The 22,882-nt window shown below is 38.6% G+C and overlaps 1 protein-coding gene across 4 annotated transcripts in view; it reads left to right on the top strand.

The window, feature by feature from the left end:
* Window positions 1-22,882, top strand: part of KLF8 (KLF transcription factor 8) — a 262,549-nt gene that overhangs the window by 20,458 nt on the left and 219,209 nt on the right. The window contains exon 3 of one of the 4 annotated variants that reach the window (XM_070502558.1): window positions 16,670-16,811. The exons of the other annotated variants lie outside the window; for them this stretch is intronic. Within the exon in view, the coding sequence (XP_070358659.1) occupies window positions 16,742-16,811 (70 nt within the window). The 5' untranslated portion in view covers window positions 16,670-16,741. The remainder of the gene's footprint in view (window positions 1-16,669; window positions 16,812-22,882) is intronic. 4 annotated transcript variants of the gene reach the window in all.

Here is a 22,882-nt window from a genome sequence, read left to right as displayed (position 1 = left end):
GCTTATGTTTGTCTTTAGAGCTGAGGTGTGTTTCCTGATGCAGCATATTGTTGGCTCTTGTTTTTTAATCCATCCAGTTACTCTGGTTTTGTTTTTGGTTTTGGTGAGGAAGATTGGCCTTGAGCTAACATCTGTTGCCAATCTTCCTCTTTTTTGCTTGAGGAAGATTGTCACTGAGCTAACATCTGTGCCAGTCTTCCTCTGTTTTGTATGTGAGACACCACAACAGTATGGCTTGATGAGCATTATGTAAGTCTGCATCTGGGATCTGAACCAGCAAGCCCCAGGCCATACAAGGGCAGCATGCAAACTTAGCCACTATGCCACTGGGCCAACCCTATTCTGTCTTTTATTGGAGAATTCAATCCATTTACATTTAGAGTGATTATTGATATGTGAGGGCTTAATACTGCCATTTTATCTCTTGTTTCCTGGTGGTTCTATGTTTCCATTGTTTCTCTTACTTTGTATTTCTGACTGCCATTTCATTTTGGTGGTTTTCTGAGGAAGTTTTCTGAGTTTTCTCTCTTTTTATGAATTGTAGCTGTGCTCTGATTTTTTGTTTATTGGTTACTGAGAGGTTTGTGTAAAAGATATCCTAGATGAAATAGTGCATTTTCTCATAGCCTCTTAACTCCATTGGCCTAAGCAGATTACATCCCTTTCCTCTTCCCCTCCTGAGTTATCTTTCTCACAAATTATTCTATGTTCTGTTGTGAGTTTGTGACTAAGTTGAAGTGTTTATAGTTACTTTTGATGCATTCCTTTCCTTCATTTTTTAAATTATAATTGAGTATTTGCTTCCCTGTTCTGATAGAGAGCTCCGGTTTTCTGATTTTGTCTGTTTCTTTATCTTTTCTCAAAGCTTTGTAGACCTCTGCCTTTTTGTTTCCAGTGAGAGGGCATCTTTAATCATTTCTTGTAGGGAAGGTCTAGTGGTGATGAACTCCCTCAGCTTTTGTTTGTCTGGAAAGCTTTTATTTCTCCATCATATCTGAAGGAAAGTTTCCCTGGCTAGAGTATTCTTGGCTGAAATTTTTTGTCTTTCAGTATTTTGAATATATCATTCCATTCTTTCCTAGCCTCTCTGGTTTCTCCTGAGAAATCCACTGAAAACCTGATAGGGGTTCCTTTGTAAGTTATTTTCTTCTGTGTTGCTGCCCTTATAGTTTTTCTTTGTTGTTGACTTTTGCCAATTTTCTGTTATATGCCTTGGAGAAAGTCTTTTAGCATCGATGTAATTAGCTGTTCTTTTAACTTCATGTATTTGTAAATCCAGTTCTTCCCCAGGTTTGGCAAATTCTCAGCTATTATATCTTTGAATCAACTCTCTCCTCCTTTCTCCCTCACTTCTCCTTCTTGAATACCTATAATCCTTGTATTGCTTTTCCTAATTTTATCAGATATTTCTTGAAGAATTCCTTCATTTAAAAAAAAATCTTAGTTCTCTCTCCTCCTCCAGCTGTAGCGTTTCTATATTCCTATCCTCTAACTCACTAATTCTTTCCTCCATAGCATCAACTCTATTTTTTAAGGATTCTAGAAATTTTTTTACTTCATTATGTTCTTCATATCCAGAATTTATGCTTGGCTTTTTTTTATACTTTCAGTCTCTTTGATGAAGTATTCCTTCTTCCATTAATTTTATTCCTGAGCTCATTGAACTGTCTTTCTGACTTTTAACTCATTGAGTTTCTTTATGACAGCTATTTTTACTTCTCTGTCCTTTAGATTGTAAATTTATGTGCCTTCAGTGTTGGTTTCTGGGGAATTGTCATTTTTCTTCTGGTCTGAATTGTTGCTGTAGTTTCTCATGGTGTTTGATGAAGTAATCTTATTTTGTCGGTACATTTGTTGTAGTATTAGGTCACAGATTCCACCTGCTACTGCTAGGTGGAAGCAGGAGCTGAGTTTCTGATCCCACCCCATCTACTGGAAGTAGTAATGGTACTGCGGTCACTTGCACCAGCCTGGAGAGTGATCATGTGATTGTTTAGACTGTGCTAGATAGGCTGGGCTTCCTTGCAGGGTCCAAGCCAGGGCCACTCCTTGGGGGCCACAGGGGCACAGTGGGTTCCCCCACCACTGGGAAAGTGATGACAAGTGGGCAGAGGGCTGCTGCTGCCTTTACCTGCAGTTGCCCCAGGGTGCATTCTCACTTTTGGGGTACAGCAGTACTACGGACACTTGCTTGGGCCAGGAATGTGCTCACCCAGGTGTGTAGATCTCCACCTGCCTCTTCTTGCCGTCTCCCCTGCTCATGTGATTAGTGGGCGGGGCTTCTTTTTGGGGAACGAGTCAGGGCCATTCCTTGTGGCCACAGGGGCACAGTGGGCTCCCTCACTGCAGGGAAAGTGATCAAGAGCAGGCTAAGGGCTGCTGCCACCTGTTCCTACATTTGCCCCTTGCTACACTCCAACTTCCAGGGCTCAGTAGTACTATGGTCACTTGCATGGGCTGGGAGTGCTCTGGCCCCTGTGCATAGCTCTGCCACTGCCCCTTCTTGCAGTCCTGTTGGCCACTGTGCTTGGTGGGTGGGGCTTCCTCACAGGGACTGATCCAGGGCCACTCCTTAGGGCTATAGTGGACATTGGGCTCCTTCACCTCCAGGAAAATGATCACGAGTGGGTTAAGGACTCCCACTACCTCTTCCTACAGTTGCCGTAGGGAATGTTCCCACTTTTGGGGTGCAGTGGTACTATGGGTGCTCATGCTAGGCTGGAAAGCACTTGTGAAAGTGCACCGGGCTGCCAGGGAAAGGCAGGGAGTACTCACTTAGCTCCACCATTCCCTGGAGGGCCAGTCAATCCACTTTCAGATGTATAGCTGCATGGGTCTCTCAGACGTTCTGTTGTGATGTGGGGGTTTCCTTTGATAGTTGATGAATGTCTATTTAGTTGTAGTTCAAAGGGGGAGAGATAAAGGGAACAGCTCACTCCACCATGTTGCTGACATCACTCTGAAGACATTTCTAACTGTAAATTGCAGCATGGATTGGTAATAGCTTTTCAAGGGAAAAATGCCACATTATAAATTTACATAAATTATAAGGTGAATGTTGATTTTAGAGCTTTTAAAAAGTAAAAAATGTATATCTTAGAATTGAGGGGATATAATTTTACATCATCTGTTTAGAAATTATATACTTTTAAAAAAATCTTTTGAATGTTTACCTGGATGGCTTAGATCATCTATGTGTAACTTTTGCCTTTAGTCTGTGAATTCTGAGGGCAGAAACCATCCTCACCTCTGTATCTGTTATCTACCACAGTCATGGTATGTAAAAGGTGCTCAATAAATGTTTGTGAATGGAATTCAATTGAATTCTTCTTTCTTCTCCTCCTAGCACCTATAATGGAGCTGCATATAGAGCAGCCAAAGACTTATGACTAGTAAAAGAATTAGGCTAACTACAAAAAGAGTATGGCTAGAAAAAGTTAAAAATCTCGAGGATTTATAGCATTCCATCAAAAGTGAGGAAAGATGCAGTGCTCAGAACCAGAATGTCTAACAGTTGAAAAGGCCCTCTCCTCTTTCAGCCATCAGTCAGTTAGCTTTCAGCTGATAGCTTTAACTAATTATGCCTTCAGAAAGCACAGTGTTATAAGAGCAGGGGATGATGCTATCAAGAAAAGTAAAGTTTGCAAATTGATTGAATTCTACTCCCCACACCCGCTTTGTGATCCAGCTTCCTGGATAATTCTCCCCCTTAGTGGGGCATGGTTAGGCTCCTGGGCCAGTGGGTTCCCTCTGGGAAAAACATAGGAAAGATGATAGGGGACCACAAGAAGCTGTCTTTGTTAGAGTTGGGATTGAATCCAAGTCTTCTGGTAGCCACCCACTTTACAGCTGAAGGGGAGCCACATATGCATCCATGGATAAAGATTGGAGTGGAGAGCAAAAGAATTAGTCTCATTAAACTAAGTGCTGTTGAAGATGTGGAGGACTGTAAACTCTTTGAATGTAAATTGATACAAGGGCTTTGGAAATACTTTGGCATTGCTAGTAAAGTAGAAGACCAGTAATTCCACTCCTGGGTATAGACTCTCTAAGGCCTTGCTACTGCAAGTATGGTTCACAGACCAGCTCTAACAATATCACTCGGGAGGTTGTTAGAAATACATAATCTCAAGCCCCACACCAGACCAACAGAATCAGAATCTGAATTTTGCTGAGATCCCAGGTGATTTGTATGCACGTTAAATTTTGAGAAACATCTAGAGGAACTCTCACCCATGTGCACAAGGAGAGCTGATCAAGAATATTCACATCAGCATCACAGTAGGGAAGGAAACAGAAACAACCCAAATATCAATCGATAGGAGAACAGATAATTATGGTATTTTGATACCATTTATAATGGTGCTAAATAATGATCTAGGGCCACATGGATAAATCTCAAAAACTTAATATTGGGGTGGGGGAGAAAATTGCAGATAAATATAATGTGATACTATATAAAGCTTTAAAACATATCAGCTATACTAATTCATACGTATATACTAAATGTATAAAAACATGCAGGGAATAGGAACCACCAAATTCAGGATAGGAGTTACTTCTAGGTAGGAGAGGAATGGGATTTTCAAGGGTTATTCAGTTGGCTTAAAGCATATTTGTAATGTTTTATTTATTTTTCAAAAAAGAGCTTAAGCAAATACAGCAACATGTTATAATTTGACATAGTGGGGAGGTAGTTATATGGGTTTTCATTTTTTATAGTTTGTACTTTTTCAAGTGACCTACCAGAGAGAAATGAACCCAAAAGTATCATGACCTCATTAATATAGGTACCTAAGACATGGTAAACTTTTTGTCAGTTTCCTTTCCTCAGTTTATTAAATAAATTAACTTTTATTTATATGTAATCTGTGGTTGATGACCATCGCCCCCCTCTAGTATCACTGTTAGTTGGGTGGATCGCTAGGCCCTAAAGTCCATATAGCCATTCATCAGATATTTATTGAGCACATACTAGATGGGGATACAGTTGTGAACAAGACAAAAAAGTCCCTATTCTTATGGAGCTTACATTCTAGTGGTAAGAGACTTATGAGAATCCAGTAAACAAATTCATGGCCAAGATTATTTCAGCTAATGGTAAGTACTATAATGAAAATAAAACAGGATAATGAAGGGAGAGAGACTAGAGTGTTTATGGAGTGAGGATCATTTTCATTGAGTGTTTAGGAAAGCTCTTATATTAGGGCTTATTCTTAGAGTAATGAGAAGGAGCCAGGCATGTAGTAATCTAGGGGAAGAGCATTCCAGACAGATACCAGCAAGTACAAAGGCTCTGAAGTGGAGGCAAGGTTAGACTGTTGGAGGAATAGAGGGCAGAAACCATTCTTACCTCTGTGTTTTTGGCAGAAGTTCAATGTGGCTGGTACATAGTGAGCAAATCATGGTGAATTGCTTGAAGGGCCCTTAAGCATTGAAGCACTGGAACATTATAAGCCTGTCAGTCTAATCTTTGGAAGACTGAGACCTGTTAAAAGACTGTTGCAGTGGTCTAAGCAAAAGATAATTCTTGGGCTTTGATGGCAGCAGAGGAAACAGAAAAGTGGATGGATTCAACATCTGTTTTGGAAGTAGAATTGACTAGACTTGTTAATGGACTAAATGTTGGTTGGAGGTAAGGGAAAAAGAAGAGCCAAGGATGATTTTTAATTTTTGGCATGAGTGACAGAGTAGTTGGTGGTGCTATTTATTGAAACGGGAAAGAAGGGAGGTGGGTTTTGGAAGTAAAAGCAAGAGTTCTGTGTTGGGCATATTGGATTTGAGTGGTTTTTAGACATCCAAGTAAAGGCACTGGAGCAGCATAGTGAGTGTCATTCACATAGAGGTGATATTTGAAAATGCGGGATTGGATCAGATCACCTAAGAAAAGGATATACATGAAGGGTATGGTAGAGGAAGTCTGGTAGAGGAGAAGCCCTCACTCTTTCTTTGATGAATATATTCATTGGCAAGGTGAAAGTGCAGTTGGTGAATAGGTCTCTGATGACTAGAAGCTGAATTTTAACCTTAAATTTCATTTCTTATGCTGGGGAGGAAAATAGCCACAAAGACTTCCTGATAGCTCTTGGTAAGGCAGTGAAGTGGGCAGGGGCTTTGGAGTTGGAGGAAACTCATGAGAGTGAAAACTTAAGCTTGATGCAAATAGTGTTGGGCATGTGGCTGCAGAGGAATGTCAATGGCTTACTGCTCTGGTTTTCATCTGCTTTGGGCTTTAAGTCACAGCCTGAGAGGCTGTAATTAAAAGCAATTTCTTTGGAGCATTGCTGTTTGCTGCTGCCTGTTTCCTTAAGAACTATGCTAGTCTGTAGAACCTCATTCCTAATCGTCCCTGCCACATAGAGCCTGATTTCTGGGTGGGATAAAGGTTCTAAGAGGCCCAAATGTTGAGGTTCGCAGAGGAAATTATGAATTGAACTCTAGGAATAGCTTTCTTAACTACTAATTCTCTGTTTTTGTTTTTTCTTTTCTTTTCTTTTTGATAAAATTTTCCTTGCATAGGAGCAGATTTTTAGAATGTTGAGGATCAGAGTAGAATCAAATCAAACTTTTTCTTTGATTTTTGTGCACATTAATCTAGCCCACCATCACCTCCTAGAAATTATCTAAGCAGCCTTGCAAAATAAATACTGTTTATTATAATGTAGAAGATCCTTAGGTGTATAATACATACCCCAATATTTTCAAGGATATTTTACTTAAAAAATCACACATGTATTTAAAGTAGTTTATGGGAGGAAAACTTTTTTTCCTGAAAATACCATTTACATTTTCACTGGAGGTACAATAAGATGTAAGGAAATTATTTTTGCCAATAAACCAGTTCATTATTTTGCATCTTTTACACATTATATGGATGTGTTAGATATAGAAGAGTATTTTCATACATTTTTGTCAGGAATTGGGAAGTACAACTTGTATGCCAGCAAATATGATAGTCTAACAGGTTTTTTTTAAGTAGCCTATCTTCTCCTTAAGGAAACGTAGCAATATTAATCTGATTAACATTCTCTACTTTTTATGCCCATGCTAGAAGTTGTTACTATAAAACATAAATCAGCAAACTTTCTGTAAATGTTCAGGCAGTAAATAATTTAGGCTTTGCAGGTCATATGGTGTCTGTCACAACTACTTAACTCTGCTGTTATAAAGTGAGTAGAGTCAGCCACAGTACATAAACAAATGGGTGTGGTTGTGTTTCAATAAAATTTTATTTATGGAACTAGGTGCCACGCTGGATTTGGCCATGGCTGTAGTTTGTGCACCCTTGCTGTAGAAGATTGTTTTACATGAGATATCTGGGACCTGACTTATTCCCAATTAAAAAGCTTTCACAATTGCAAATAAATACTTTAAAACAGCTGTTACATGCCAAAGTATATATAGTATAAAGATTGATTAGCATATAATATGCCAGTTATTATTATAAAATGATGGCTGTCTCTGGGCCCTGGGTCATTAAAGCATGATTTAAATAGTTTCTCTACCCAGCCAATGTAGCTTACATATCTATCCCACTAAACTCTAATTTTGGAATTGTCATGTTTTGGCTTTCCAACAATAGTTACTGTATCCTTCTACAGTGCTCCAGGGCAATCCTGCCTGTCAAAGGCTGGCTACCAGCATGAGGACTTCCTCAGCTGAGAATTTGACTAGATGAACATGTGGTACATCTGATGGAGAGGTGTATGGTTCGCCGGGAAAAGCAGGTTGTCACGAATCATTTCTGGAAGAGAGCAAGAGATTTCAGAGTGGTCGATTGCAGTATATCTAGTTATAGGGTCAGTTAGAGCATCAGGAGAAGCAATATAGTGTAGCTGTTAAGAGAAAAGGCACCGGAGTAAGACAGACAGACTTGGGTTCTATGCATGACCTTAAACAAATTATCTAACCTTTCAGAATTTCAGTCCCCTCTTCTCTAAAGGATGATGATAATGTACTTAACTCATTGGGGCTGTTATGAAGACTAAATGTGCTAATACATTAAAGTGCCTAACACAGTAACACTGATAGTTATTATTGATCTTCCACCAGTATGCTCTACTTCCGGGCAGTTAAGCCCTCTGGAAAAATTCTAATTCTGTAAGGCCTATCTCCAAGCCTTTCCTGATCCCCTGGTGGTACTTTCTATCTCTTTTATGGCACTTACCTTAATTTTATTTGTCCTACAATTGTCAATATACTTGCCTCATCCCTCCTTACTAGACTGAACGTATCTTGAGGGTAGAGATGGTATATAAGTCATCCCACAAAGACTAACAGAGTGCCCTGCATATGGTAGGCACTCAATATTTGTTGAGCTGGATTAGATTGAACTGGTTTTATATTTAAAATGCACTTTCACACAATTGCCAGCAGTTAGTGTCATGTTGCAACTCTGCTATTGGCCTTTACCTCCCTTCTTTCCAGAGATCCAGCATTGATAGTTCAAGGCTATCTGCCACAGATCTGAGTTGGGAGTTCACAGAGTTTCTAAGGAAGGATCATTTCTGTAACACTCACAGCAGGTGATAGAGATCAAAATGGCTATAAACACTGTCATGTCAATTCAAGAAATATTTATTGAAGGTGTTATATGTAAGAGATTGTGCTGGGTCCATGGGGGTATGCGAAGCTCCAGGGGAGAGAAAGAGTAGCGGGAACAAGAGACATGAATTCCGACTGTGCTATGATCAGAATGTTTGCATCCCCCAAAAATTCATGTGTTGAAGTTCTACCTCCAAAGGTAGTTGTATTAGTAGGTGTGGCCTTTGTGAGGTACTTCTGTCATGAAGGTGGAACCCTGCATGAATGGGATTAATGCTTTACAAAAGAGGCTCCAAAGAGATCCAGAGCCCCTTCCACCATGTGAGGACACAGGGAGAAGGCACTGGCTATGAACCTGGAAGAGGGCCCTCACTTGATCATGCTGGCACCTTGATCTTAGACTTTTCGGCCTCTAGAACTTTGAAAAATAAATTTCTGTTGTTTACAAGCTACCCAGTTCTGTGATATTTTGTTATAGCGGCTTGAAGGGAGTAAGACAGGCTGGAAGAATTTCTTTTTTCTTGGCTAGAGAATAAAGAATCAAAAAGTTTCATGTCTGGGTAGCTAATGAGTGGTGTGCGTGGTGTGGCTTTGGAGGGGTTAGGGCTGCCTAAGGACCTTGATAGATTTGGTAAAAAAAAAAAGTCTTAAGAATAGTGGTTCTCAATCTTGGCTGTTCTTTGGAAACACCTGGCAGGGGGGCTTTAAAACATAGTAATGATTGGGTCCCAGCCCCTAGACATTCTGATACAATTGGTTTGGGGTGCAATTTGAGCACTGAGATAGTCTTAAATCTTCCCAGATGATTCAAATGTGCAACCAAGGTGAAAAATCATGGCTTCAGAGTCATGTTTCTGGGGGAGCCCCAAGTGGTTTTAGTTCAGGTCAGTATTTCTGGCTTAGTAAGATGACAGTTAAGTCCATCTATTTATATTAAGGACATACCTTGGCATTATCTGGTAATATGTTTCTAGTAGGGAAAAATACTCTTTAATAACAGAATTTTTATTATGACTCAAAGAGGTTCATTTAATCACTCACATATTCATTTATTCATGAAAGATTGGAAAGGACTGTATTAATTTCCTATTGATGCTATAACAAATTACTGCAAACTTGGAGGCTTAAAACAACACAAATCCATTATCTTATAGTTCTAGAGGTCAGAACTGTAATCAAGGTGTCAGCAGGACAGCCAGGATTATGGATTAGGGATTAGGATGTGGGTTTTTTTTTGGAGGATCCTCATTCAGCCTACTAGAGGGACTAATGATGACAATGGCACTACTACTGCTAATATTTACTTTTGTCCTCTAAGCCACATGACAAACACTAAATGACTTTTACTATGGACCAGGCCCTATCCTAAATTCATTAATGGCTTTATCTCAGTTAACCCTTTGAGATGGATACCATTATTGTACCCATATTTCAGATGAGAAAACTGAGCCTCATAGAAATTAAGTGACTTCCTCAAAGTCATACAACAGCTAAGTGGTGAAGCCGAATTTCAAACCCAGTTTAGGTTCAGTATGCTAACCACTATGCAAGACAACTTCCCCTAGTACCCCTGACTTCAAACGCTTAGGAATTCATTCAGTAGATATGATAGTTGTTTGAGTGCCGACCAAGTATTAGACACCTTGGTATAGTAGTGAACAAGATAATGTCCCTGATTGCCATCATGGAGATGACATTCTTGTGGATCATATAGTTAAATAATCAGAGAAACAAATAATGTTAAGTGGTGATAAGTGCTTCGAGGCAAATTAAGGCAGAGTAAAGGAATACAGAATGAATGACAGGAGGTGAGGGTGTGCCATTGTGTTATTGTAAATAAAATGGCCAGAGGAAGCTTCGAAGAAGAGATGACCATGTTCATGGATTAGAAGATTCCATATTAAAATGGCAGTTCTCCTGAGATTGATCTACAGATTCAAAATAATCTCTATCAAAATCCCAACTGTTTTTTTTTTTGTAGAAATTGATGAGATGATCCTAAAATCTATATGGAAATGCAAAGGGCCCAGAATAGCCAAAACAACCTTGTAAAAGAAGTTAAAGGCCTCACATATTCCAATTTCAAAACTTGCCACAAAACTACAGTAGTCAAGGTAATGTGTTACTGGCACAAGGATAGACATATACATCAAAGGAATAGAATTGAGAATCTAGAAATAAACCCATACATTTATTGTCAATTGATTTTTGAGAAGGATGCCAAGACAATTCAATGGGGGTCAATTAGTTTTTTCAACAAATGGTGCTGACATAACTGGATGCCCACATGCGAAAGTAAGATGCCTATTTCACACCATACACAAAATTATATAAGAGGCAAGTGTAAGGGCTTTTAAAATTGTTAAAAGAAAATATAGGAGTAAATCTTTGTGACTTAAGTTAGATAAAACCTGCTTAGATACACCAATGGCACAAAGAAAGAAAAATAGATAAATTGAATTTTACCAAATTAAAAACTTATGTGCTTCAAGAAAGTGAAAAGATAACCCACAGAATACAAAAAAGAAAAATTACAAATCATAAATCTGGTAAGAGTCTAATATCCAGAATATGTAAACAACTCTTATAACTCAGTAATTAGATGACAAAACAACTAAAAATTAGGCAAAGGATTTGAATATACATCTCTGCAAAGAAGATATTCAAGTGGCCAACTAGCATATGAATGAATGCTCAACATTGTTAGTCAGTAGGCAAATGCAAATCAAAACCACAGTCAGATACCACTTCACAACCACTAGGATGACTATACTAGAAAAAAAAGGAAAATAAATGTTGGTGTGCATGTTGAGAAATTAGTACCTTGAAACAGTGCTGGTAGAAACGTAAAATGGTCCAGCCACTTTGGAAAAGAGTTTGACAGTTCCTCAGAAGGATGAAACATTTTCCCCACATGCCCCAGCAATTCCGTTAGTATCTACCCAAGAGAAGTGAAAATGTATGTCCACACAAATATTTGTATGTAAATATTTATAGCAGGATTAATCATAATAGCTAAGAAGCGGAAACAATCCCAATGTCCATCTACTGGTGGATGGATAAACAAAATGTGGCATATATACACGCACACACACACACACACACACACACACACACACAATAGAATACTACTCAGTAATAAAAAAGATGAACCTCAAAGCATTATGCTAATTGAAAGAAGCCAGATGTAAAAGACCACATATTGTATAATTCCATTTATATGAAATTTCCAGAAAAGCTAAATGTATAGAGATAGAAAATAGGTAAGTGGTTGACTAGGGCTGTGGGTAGGAATGAGCATTGTCTGCAAATGTGAATGAAGATCCTTTTGGGGTGATGTAAATGTTCTATAATTGGATTGTGATGATTGTACAACTTCAAGTTTACTAAAATCATTGAATTGTACTTTTAAAACTAGCGAATTTTATCGTATGTACCTTGTAACTCAATAAAGCTGTTAAAAAGGAAAAAGGTGATATTTGAGTAGACACATGAATGGCAAGAAGGACCAGCCATGCCAAGATCTTGGGTGAAAATAATTATAGGAAGAAGGAACAGGAAACAGAAAAGACTTGAGGCAGGAGGGTGCTTAAGAGTGTTTGAAGAATAGCAAGAAACACAGTGTGATTGAAATGCTGCATGTGAGATAGTAGTAGGAGATGTCAGAGAAGAGTCAGGGACCAAGTCATGAAGGGCCATGTCAGCCAAGGGAAAGACTTTAAGTTTTACTATATACATGATGAGAGCCATAGGAGGGTTTTAAGCAGGGAAGTGACATGATCTGACAATGTTTTTAAAGGTTTTCTCTCATTGCTATGTATTGAAAAGGTTATAGTGGACGCGATTAGGAGTACATTGCCATGCTTTCTGGTGTGTAAATTGGGCAAGCAAAAAGTGTTTTATGAGAGTGATAATAGAGTAAGAAAGTTCAGTTTGTGGAATTAATTAAATCAAGTACTGATCAGGCACCCAGTTTTGTTCAGCACTCTGTTAGGTTCTATACCAAGATGTTGTCTCTGATGTCTTGAATGTAAGGGACAGGAAGGCAGAGACAGAATCTGCCCTATTCACTGCGGTATCCTCAGCTCCTAGAATTGTATCTGATAGTTGATTAAGAAATATTTATTGAATGATTGAATAAATGAATTGAGGAGCTTTAGAAGAGAACAAACAGTGTTTTTATTTTATTTGAATGAGTTGCCAATATTTAAAAGTCAGGAAATTTTATATAAAAATCAGGATTTTCAGCTTCTCTGGACATATCAGATCTGTATCCCTCTACCTCTTTTAAATGGGGCATGTCCTGCCCAGTTCCAACAGCTCTCACTCAGCCAATTCACTTATATATATTACCCATCTGGCCCTTGTAGTCACTTCAGTTTATACTAAGCTAGTAAGAATCAAGGGAAGCTATGTAATGTAGAAAATGGAACCCCCCCACCCTGAAGTATCTGGCAGTGTTGAAACAGTGCTTATTGTTTGCAATATTTTTTTAATTGTGGTAAAAATCAGGTGACATAAATTTTACCATCTTATCCATTTTTAAGTGTACAGTTCAGTAGTGTTAAAGTGTATTCACACTGTTGTGAAACGAATCTCCAGAACATTTTTATCTTGCAAATCGGGAATTCTATACCCACTAAACAACAACTCTCCTTTTCCTCCTATCCCCTTTATGATGACCTCCATTCTACTTTCTGTTTCTATAAATTTGACTACTTTAGATAGCTAATATAAGTGGAATCATACAATATGTATGTTTTTGTGACTGGCATATTTCACTTAGCATAATGTCCTCAAGGTTCATCCATACTGTAGCATGTGGCAATATTTCCTTCTTTTTTAAGGCTGAATAATATTCCATGGTATGTATACACTGTGATGGTTAATTTTATGTGTCAACTTGATTGGGCCATGAGGTTCCCAGACATTTGGACAAACATTCCTCAGGGTGTATCTGACGGGGCGTTTCTGGAGAAGAATGATATTTGTATTGATAGACTGAGTAAAGCAGATTGCCCTCCCTAATGTGGGTGAGCCTCATCTAATTAATTGAAGACCTGAATAGAACAAAAAAAAGCTGAGTAAAAGAGGTCTCCTCCTGTTTGACTACATGAGCTGAGATGTTGGTCTTTTCCAGCCTTCAGACTCAGACTGAAACATCGGCTCTTCTTGGGTCGGGATCCTGCCAGCTTTTGGAGTGGAAATTGTACCATCAGCTTTCCTGGTTCTCAGGCCTTTGGATTCAGACTGGAACTATAGATTGGCTCTCCTGGGTCTCTAGCTTGCCAATTGCAGATCTTGGGATTTCTTGGCTTCCATAATTGCATGAGCCACTTCATTATAATAAGTCAACCTCTCTCTGTATATATTGCTTTCATTTCTCCATCCTATTGGTTCTGTTTCTCTGGAGAATATTGACTAATATAGCCACATTTTGTTTTTCCATTCCTCCGTCGCTATGCACATTTGGATTACTTCTACCTCTTGGCTTTTGTGAATAGTTGTGCTGTGAAAATAACTCTTTGAGATGCTGCTTTCAATACTTTTGCATAGATATCCATAAGTAGAACTGTTGGATCATATGGTAATTGTGTTTTATTTTTTTGAGGAACCTCCATACTGTTTTCCATAGGAGTTGCACCATTTTATAATCCTACCACCAGTGAACAAGGGTTCCAATTTCTGGATATCCTCAACTATACTTTCTTTTTTATGTTATTTTTTTAATGTAATAGCTATCCTAAGGATGTGAGGTTATATCTCATTGTGTTTTTTTATGGAGTCAATGATAGGTTACAATCTTGTGAAATTTCAGTTTGTACATTATTGTCTGTCAGTCATGTTGTAGGTGCACCCCTTCACACTTTGTGCCCACCCCCCACCCCACCTTTCTCCTGGTAGCCACTAATCTGTTCTCTTTGTCCACATGTTTAAATTCCTCATATGAGTGGAGTCATACAGAGATTGTCCTTCTCTATCTGGCTTATTTCACTTAACATAATTCCCTCAAGGGCCATCCATGTTGTTGCAAATGGGACAATTTTGTTCATTTTTATGGCTGAGTAGTATTCCAGTGTGTATATATACCACATCTTCTTTATCCAGTCATCTGTTGATCGGCACTTAGGTTGCTTCCACGTCTTGACTATTGTAAATAATGCTGCAATGAACTTTGGGGTGCATGGGACTTTTGTAATTGCTGACTTCAAGCTCTTTGAATAGATACTCAATAGTGGGATAGCTGGATCATATGGTAGTTCTACTTTTAATTTTTTGAAGACTCTCCATACTGTTTTCCATAGTGGCTACACCAGTTTGCATTCCCACAGCAGTGTACGAGTGTTCCTTTTTCTCCACAACCTCTCCAACATTTGCTACTATTTGTTTTAGTTATTTTTGTCATTCTAATGGGTGTAAGGTGATATCTTAGTGTAGTTTTGATTTACATTTCCCTGATGCACAGCAATGATGAACATCTTTTCATGTGCCTATTGGCCATCCATATATCTTCTTTGGAGAAGTCTTTCAATTCCTTAGTTAAATTCACCCTGAGGTATTTTATTCTTTTTGTTGAGATTGTGAATGGTATTGTGTTCTTCTTTTCCTGTTTGTTCATTGTTAGAGTATAGAAATGCTACTGATTTACATAAATTGATTTTATACCCTGCAACTTTGCTGTAGTTGTTGTTTACTTCTAAATGTTTTCCAATGGATCCTTTGGGGTTTCCTGTATATAAGATCATGTCGTCTGCAAACAGCGAGAGTTTCACTTCTTCCTTGCCTATTTGGATTCCTTTTATTCCTTTCTCTTGCCTAATTGCTCTGGCCAAAACCTCCAGTACTATGTTAAATAAGAATGGTGATAGATGGCATCCTTGTCTCATTCCTGTTTTCAGGGGGATGGTGCTCAGTTTTTGCCCATTGAGTATGATGTTGGCTGTGGGTTTGTCATATATGGCCTTTATTATGTTGAGATAGTTCCCTTCTATGCCCATTTTTTTCAGAGTTTTCATCATAAATGGCTGTTGGATCTTGTCAAACGCTTTCTCTGCATCTATTGAGATGATCATGTGGTTTATATTCCTCAGTTTGTTGATGTGGTGGATCATGTTGATTGATTTGCGGTGTTGAACCATCCCTGTGTCCCTGGTATGAATCCCACTTGATCATGATGTATGATCCTTTGGATGAATTGCTGAATTCAGGTTGCCAAAATTTTGTTTAGAATTTTTGCATCTATGTTCATCAGCAATATTGGCCTGTAGTTCTCCTTTTTCATGCTGTCCTTGTAAGGCTTTGGTATCAGTGTGATGTTGGCCTCGTGGAATGTGTTAGGAAGTGTTCTATCCTCCCTAATTTTTTTAACTAGCTTCAAAATGATAGGTATTAAATCTCTCTGAAAGTTTGGTAGAATTCCCCAGGAAAGCCATCTGCTCCTGGGGTTTTATTCTTTGGGATGCTTTTGATTGCTGATTCAATCTCTTTCCTTGTGATTGGTCTGTTGAAATTGTCTGCTTCTTCTTGACTAAGCTTTGGGAGATTGTAGGAGTCCAAGAATTTATCCATTTCCTCTAGGTTATCCATTTTGCTGGCATATAGTTTTTCATAGTATTCTCTTATAATCTGTTGTATTTCTGTGGAGTCTGTTGTTATTTCTCCTCTGTCATTTCTGATTTTGTTTATTTGAGCTTTCTTCCATTTTTTCTTTCTAAGTCTGGCTAGGGGTTTGTCAATTTTATTTATCTTCTCAGAGAATCAACTCTGTTTCATTGATCTTTTCTACTGCCTTTTTTGTTACAATAGTATGTATTTCTGCTCTGATTTTTATTATTTCTCTCCTTCTGCTGACTTTGGACTTTGTTGGTTCTTCTTTCTTTAATTCAGTTAGGTGTAGTTTAAGATTGCTTATTTGGTATTTTTCTTGTTTGTTAAGATGTGCCTGTATTGCGATGAATTTTCCTCTTAATACAGCTTTTGCTGTATCCCATATGAGTTGCTATGGCATGTTATCATTTTCATTTGTCTCCAGGTATTTTTTTTTTTTAAAGATTTTATTTTTTCCTTTTTCTCCCCAAAGCCCCCCGGTACATAGTTGTATATTCTTCATTGTGTGTCCTTCTAGTTGTGGCATGTGAGATGCTGCCTCAGCGTGGTCTGATGAGCAGTGCCGTGTCCGCGCCCAGGATTCGAACCAATGAAACACTGGGCCGCCTGCAGCGGAGCGCGCGAACTCAACCACTCGGCCACGGGGCCAGCCCCTCCAGGTATTTTTTTTTTTAATTTCATCTTTAATTTCTGCAGTGATCCATTGCTTGTTCAATAGCATATTGTTTAGTCTCCACATCCACGTGCCTTTCTCAGCTTTCTTGTTGTAATTAATTTCTAGCTTTATAGCATTATGATTGGAGAAGATGCTTGTTATTATTTCAATTTTTTTAGATTTGTAGAGGCTTGCCTTGTTTCCCAACATATGGTCTATCCTTGAGAATATTCCATGTGCACTTGAGAAGAAAGTGTATTCTGCTGTTTTTGGATGGAGTGTTCTATGTATGTCTAATAAGTCCAACTGCTTATCTTTTCATTTAATTCCACTGTTTCTTTGTTGATTTTCTGTCTGGATGATCTGTCCATCAATGAGTGGGGTATTGGTGTCCCCTACTATTATTGTGTTATTTTTGATAACTTCTTTTAGATTTGCTAATAGTTGCTTTATGAACTTTGGTGCTCCTGTGTTGGGTGCATAGATATTTGAAAGCATTATTTATTCTTGATGAAGTGTCCCTTTGATCATTATATATTGGCCCTCTATGTCTCTCTTTACCTGCCTTATCTTGAAATATGTTTTGTCTGATACAAGTATTGCGACACCTGCTTTCTTTTGTTTGCTATTTGCTTGGAGTATTGTCTTCCACCCCTTTGCTCTGAGCCTGTGTTTGTCCTTGGGGCTGAGGTGTGTTTCCTGGAGGCAACAAATTCTTGGATCTTGTTCTTTAATCCATTTTGCCACTCTGTGTCTTTTTATTGGAGAGTTCAATCCGTCTACATTGAGGGTGAGTATTGATGCATGAGGTTAATGCTGTCATTCTGTTGCTCATTTTCTGGTTTTCCTGTGTTTCCTTTGTTTCTTGTCCTGTGTGTTTTAGCCTACCCATTGACTTCTGCAATTTCTTATCCTGAGTTTCTTAGATTTTTTCCTTATTTATGTTTTGTGTCTCTGTTCTGTTTTTTACTTTAGTGGCTACCCTGAAGTTTGTATTCAGAATCTCATGTATAACCTAGTCAATCTTCCCACGGTCTCTTAATTACTTAGCCCTAGACTGTTTCAGTCCCTTTCCTCCTCCCATCCTAAATTATTAGTTTCATCACTTATTCCAACTTGTGTTGTGAGTTTGTGGTTAGAGTGATAAGATTGTCTTTGCTGTGGGTATTTTCTTCCCTTTATCCTAATGCTGTAGTTGAATATTTGCTATCCTATTCTGATTCTACCTATTTGTCTCTCTACTCTGTGTTTTGTGACCCCTTTCTCCCTTTTTTTCTTTTTTCAGGTGTGAGAGCCTTCTTGAGGATTTCTTGTCATGGAGGTCTTGTGATTATGAAGTCCCTTAGCTTTTGTTTGTCTGGAAAAGATTTAATTTCTCCCTCATATCTGAAGGATATTTTTGCTGGATAGAGTATTCTTGGGTGAAGAGTTTTATCCTTTAAAGTTTTGAATATGTCACTCCAATCTCCCTTAGCTTGTTAGGTTTCTGTAGAGAAATCTGCTGAAAGTCTGATAGGGGCTCCTTTGTGGGTTATTTTCTTCTGCCTTGCTGACCTGAGTATTCTTTCTTTGTCCTTCATTTTTGCCATTTTTCTACTATATGCCTTGCAGTAGGTCTTTTTACATTGACAAATCTAGGAGATCTGAAAGTTTCCTCCACACACATTTCTCTCTCAATCCCTAGATTTGGGAAGTTCTCTTCTATTTTTTCATTGAGCACATTTTCTGCTCCATTTTCCTTTTCCACGCCCTCAGGGATTCCGACTATTCTTACGTTTCATTTTCTCATTGAGTCCGCTATTTCTTGGAGATTTTCTTCAGTTTTTTAACTCTTAGTTCTCTTTCTTCCTCTGTCTGGAGCCATTCAGACTGTCTATCTTCGATTATGCTAATTTTATCCTCTATGGTGTCTACACGGGCACTCAGGGAATCCGTATTCTGTTTTATCTGTTCCATCATATTTTTCATCTCTAGAATTTCTGATTGATTCTTTATATTTTCAATCTCTTCTCTGAAGTAACTCCAGAACTCATTGACCTGTTTCTCTATATTTCCCTTTACCTCATTAAGTCTTTTGATGATAGCTATTTTGAACTCATTTTCACTTAGTTTCCCTATTTCCAAGTCCTGAGGACATTGTTCTGTATTTTTATTGTTTTCCTTTTGGTCTGGAGCTTTTATAAATTGATGGATGGTAGAGGAGCGGTTTTTGCACATGATCCCATTATTCGGTTGCAGTTACACCTTGTTGCCACTAGATGGGGGTCGAGAGCAGTGCATTCTGATCACTCTGCCTTCAGCCGTGATAGTGGCACACAGCGCAGTTTGGGGGAGGAGGGGCACTTTCTCTTACTTGCCGACCTGGACTCAGATCAGCTCTCACTTTCTGGTCTCCTCGGGCCTTGGCTTGCAGGGGTTCCCCCACGCTAATGCTTTCCCCCATTAGAGGGTTTCCACTGCACAGGCGGTGGGAGTCCTGGACGATCCCTGGACATTCGGCCCCTCCCCTGCTCCTTTCCTCACCCATGGCAGTGATCCCAGTCTCCAGGGGAGAGAGCAAAGTTCTCTCCTACCCTGTTCCAGCTCCTCCGAGGGGAGCTCCAGCCTTTCCGCCCCCTGTCACCTGGCTGTTGTGGGGCTCTGATGATTTCTGTTATTAGGATTTTTATTTTTGGTTGGAAAGCAGTTGCTGTTTTTGGTTGTCATTTGGAGGGGAGAGAGTCCCGGGTGAGCTTATGCCACCATGTTGTTGACGTCACTTCCCTCATTGTGGTTTTGATTTGCATGTCTTTGATGATTAGTGATGTTTTACATTTTTTCTATGCTTGTTTGCCATTTCTATATCATCTTTGGAAGAATGTTCAAGTTCTTTGCTCATTTTTTAAAACTAAGATGTAATCTATTTGTAACTTTGTGTAAGTTTAAGATGTACAACATATTAATTTGATATATTTATATATTGCAAGATGATTGGCAATATGATTGTTAGTGTTAGCTAACACCTCTAGAACATTACATAATTGTCATTCATTTTTGTGATGGGAATAATTAAGATCTACTCTGTCAGCAAGTTCAATGTTTGTATTACAGTATTGTTGACTATAATCACTATGATGTGCATTAGATCTTGGACTTATTTATCGACTAGTTGCAAGTGTGTATTCTGAAAATCATTTCTCCTATTCCCACACCCACCAGCCCCTGGTAATCACCATTCTACTCTGTTTTTATGAGTTCAGCTCTTTTAAATATCACATAATAATTGATATCCTACAGTATTTGCCTTTCTCTTGCTGACTTCTCTCACTTAGCGTAATGTCCTGAAGGTTCATTCATGCTGTTGCAAGTGGCAGGATTTCTTTCTTTCTCATGGCTGAATAACATTCCATTGAATATATATGCATATCTTCTTTATCTGTTCATCTGTTGATAAAACTTAGGGTGTTTATATATCTTGGCTATTGTGAATAATGCTGCAATATACATGGGAGTATATATGTATCTCTTTGATATCTTGTTTACATTTCCTTTGGATATTATACCCAGAAGTGGAATTGCTGAAACATATGGAAGTGCTATTGTTAATTCTTTGAGGAATCTCCATATTGTTTTCCATTGTGCTTCAACCAATTTACATTTGCACCAATGGTGCACAAGTGTTCCCTTTTCTCCACATCCTCACTGACACTTGTTGTCTCTTGTCTTTTTGATGACAGCCGCCATTCTAGCAGGTGTAAAGTGATATCTCATTGTGGTTTTGATTTGCATTTTCCTTTGTTTACATTTTTTACATTTTTTTGTTTACATTTTTAGATTATTTTACATTACTTTTGTTTACATTTCCTTTGGATATTATACCCAGAAGTGGAATTGCTGGATCATATGGAAGTGCTATTGTTAATTCTTTGAGGAATCTCCATACTGTTTTCCATTGTGCTTGAACCAATTTACATTTCTACCAATGGTGTACAAGTATTCCCTTTCCTCCACATCCTCACTAACATTGATCTCTTGTCTTCTTAATGACAGCCATTCTAGCAGGTATGAGGTGCTATCTCATTGTGGTTTGGATTTATATTTTCCTGATGGTTAGTGATGTTGAGCATCTTTTCATGTACCACTTGGCCATTTGAATAACTTCCTTAGGAAAATATCTATTTTGTTTCTCTGCACATTTCTTTTTAGGAAGATAAGCCCTGAGCTAACATCTGCCACCAATCCTCCTCTTTTTGCTGAGGAAGACTGGCCCTGAGCTAACATCCATACCCATCTTGCTCTACTTTATATGTGGGATGCCTGCTACAGCATGGCTTGACAAGCAGTGTGTAAGTCTGCACCCAGGATCCAAAACGGTGAACCCCAGGCTGCCAAAGCAGTATGTCTCCTCACATTTTTTAATTAGGTTGTTTTTGTTTATCTTATTTTATTTTATTTTATTGGTGAGGAAATTGGTCCTGAGCTAACATCTGTTGCCAGTCTTGCTCTTTTTTTTTCTCCACAAAGCCCCATTACATAGCTGTATATCCCAGTTGTAAATCCTTCTATGTGGGATGCCACCACAGTGTGGCTTGATGAACGATGTGTAGCTCCAGGCCCAGTATCTGAACAGCCGAACCCCAGGCTGCTGAAGGGGAGCACACACACTTAATGACTTGGCCATGAGGCTGGCCCCCAAAATGTATTTCTTAAACAATGAGCCTGGAAAGTCTAAATTACTCCTTTCCCCATGGGCTACAGAAGGGCTGTTGCATTAGCAGCCATGAAAACAACATTAATCTCATTGTACATCTCCATCAGAGCTCTTGGGTGACCAGGTGCATTGTCAATGAGTAGTAATAGTTTGAAAGGAATCTTTTTTTCTGAGCAGTAAGTCTCAACAGTGGGCTTAATATATTCAGTAAACCATGTTGTAAACAGATATGCTGTCATCCAGGCTTTGTTGTTCCATTTTTAGAGCATAAACAGAGTAGATTTAGCATAATTCTAATGGGCTCTAGGATTTTTGAAATGGTAAATGAGCACTGGCTTCAACTTAAAGTCACTAGGTGCATTATCCCCTAATAAGAGTCAGTCTGTGCTTTGAAGCTTTGAAACTAGCCGTTGAATTCTCTCCAGCTATGAAAGTCCTAGATGGCATCTTCTTTGAATATAAGCCTGTTTTGTCTACTCTGAAAATCTGTTGTTAGTGTGGCCACCTTTGTTACCTATGTTAGCTAGATCTTCTGGATAACTTGCTACAGCTTCTATACCAGCACTTTCTGCTTCACCTTGCACTTTTATGTTATGAAGATAGCTTCTTTCCTTAAACTTCATGAACCAATCTCTGGTGGCTTCAAACTGTTCTTCTGCAGCTGCCTCACTGCTCAGCTTTCAAAGAATTGAAGAGAGGTAGGATCTTCCTCTGGATTAGGCTTTGGCTTGATGGAATGTTGTGGCTGGTTTGATCTTCTATCCAGACCACTAAAACTTTCTCCATATTAGCAATAAGATTGTTTCACTTTCTTATCATTCATGTGTTCACTGGAGTAGCACTTTTAATTTCCTTTAAGAACTTTTCCTTTCCATTCACAACTTAGCTAACTGGCACAAGAGACCTAGCTTTCTGCCTATCTCAGCATTCGATATGCCTTTCTTACTAAGCTTAATCATTTCTAACTTTTGATTTAAAGTGAGACATGTGCAACTCTTCCTTTCACTTGAACTCTCAGAGGCCATTGTATGGTTATTAATTGGCCTAATTTTAATATCGTTGTGTCTCAGGGAACAGGGAGACCTGAGGAGAGGGAGAGAGATGGGGGAATGACCTGTCCATGGAGCACTCAGAACACACACAACATTTATCAATTAAGTTTGCTGTTTCATATGGGCACAATTTCTGGCTCCCTAAAACAATTACAATAGTAACATCAAAGATCAGTGATCACAGATCACCATAACAAATATAATGAAAAGGTTTGAAATATTTTGAGTATTACCAAAATGTGACATAGAGACACAAATTGAGCAAATGCTATTTAAAAAAATGGTGCCGAATGACTTGCCCAATGCAGGGTTGCCATAAACATTCAATTTGTA

Source organism: Equus asinus, chromosome X, assembly GCF_041296235.1.
Source record: "Equus asinus isolate D_3611 breed Donkey chromosome X, EquAss-T2T_v2, whole genome shotgun sequence".
Classification (NCBI taxonomy): Eukaryota; Metazoa; Chordata; class Mammalia; order Perissodactyla; family Equidae; genus Equus; species Equus asinus.
Note: the sequence above shows the minus strand (reverse complement) of the source record. Positions and strands in the feature narration are given on the sequence as shown.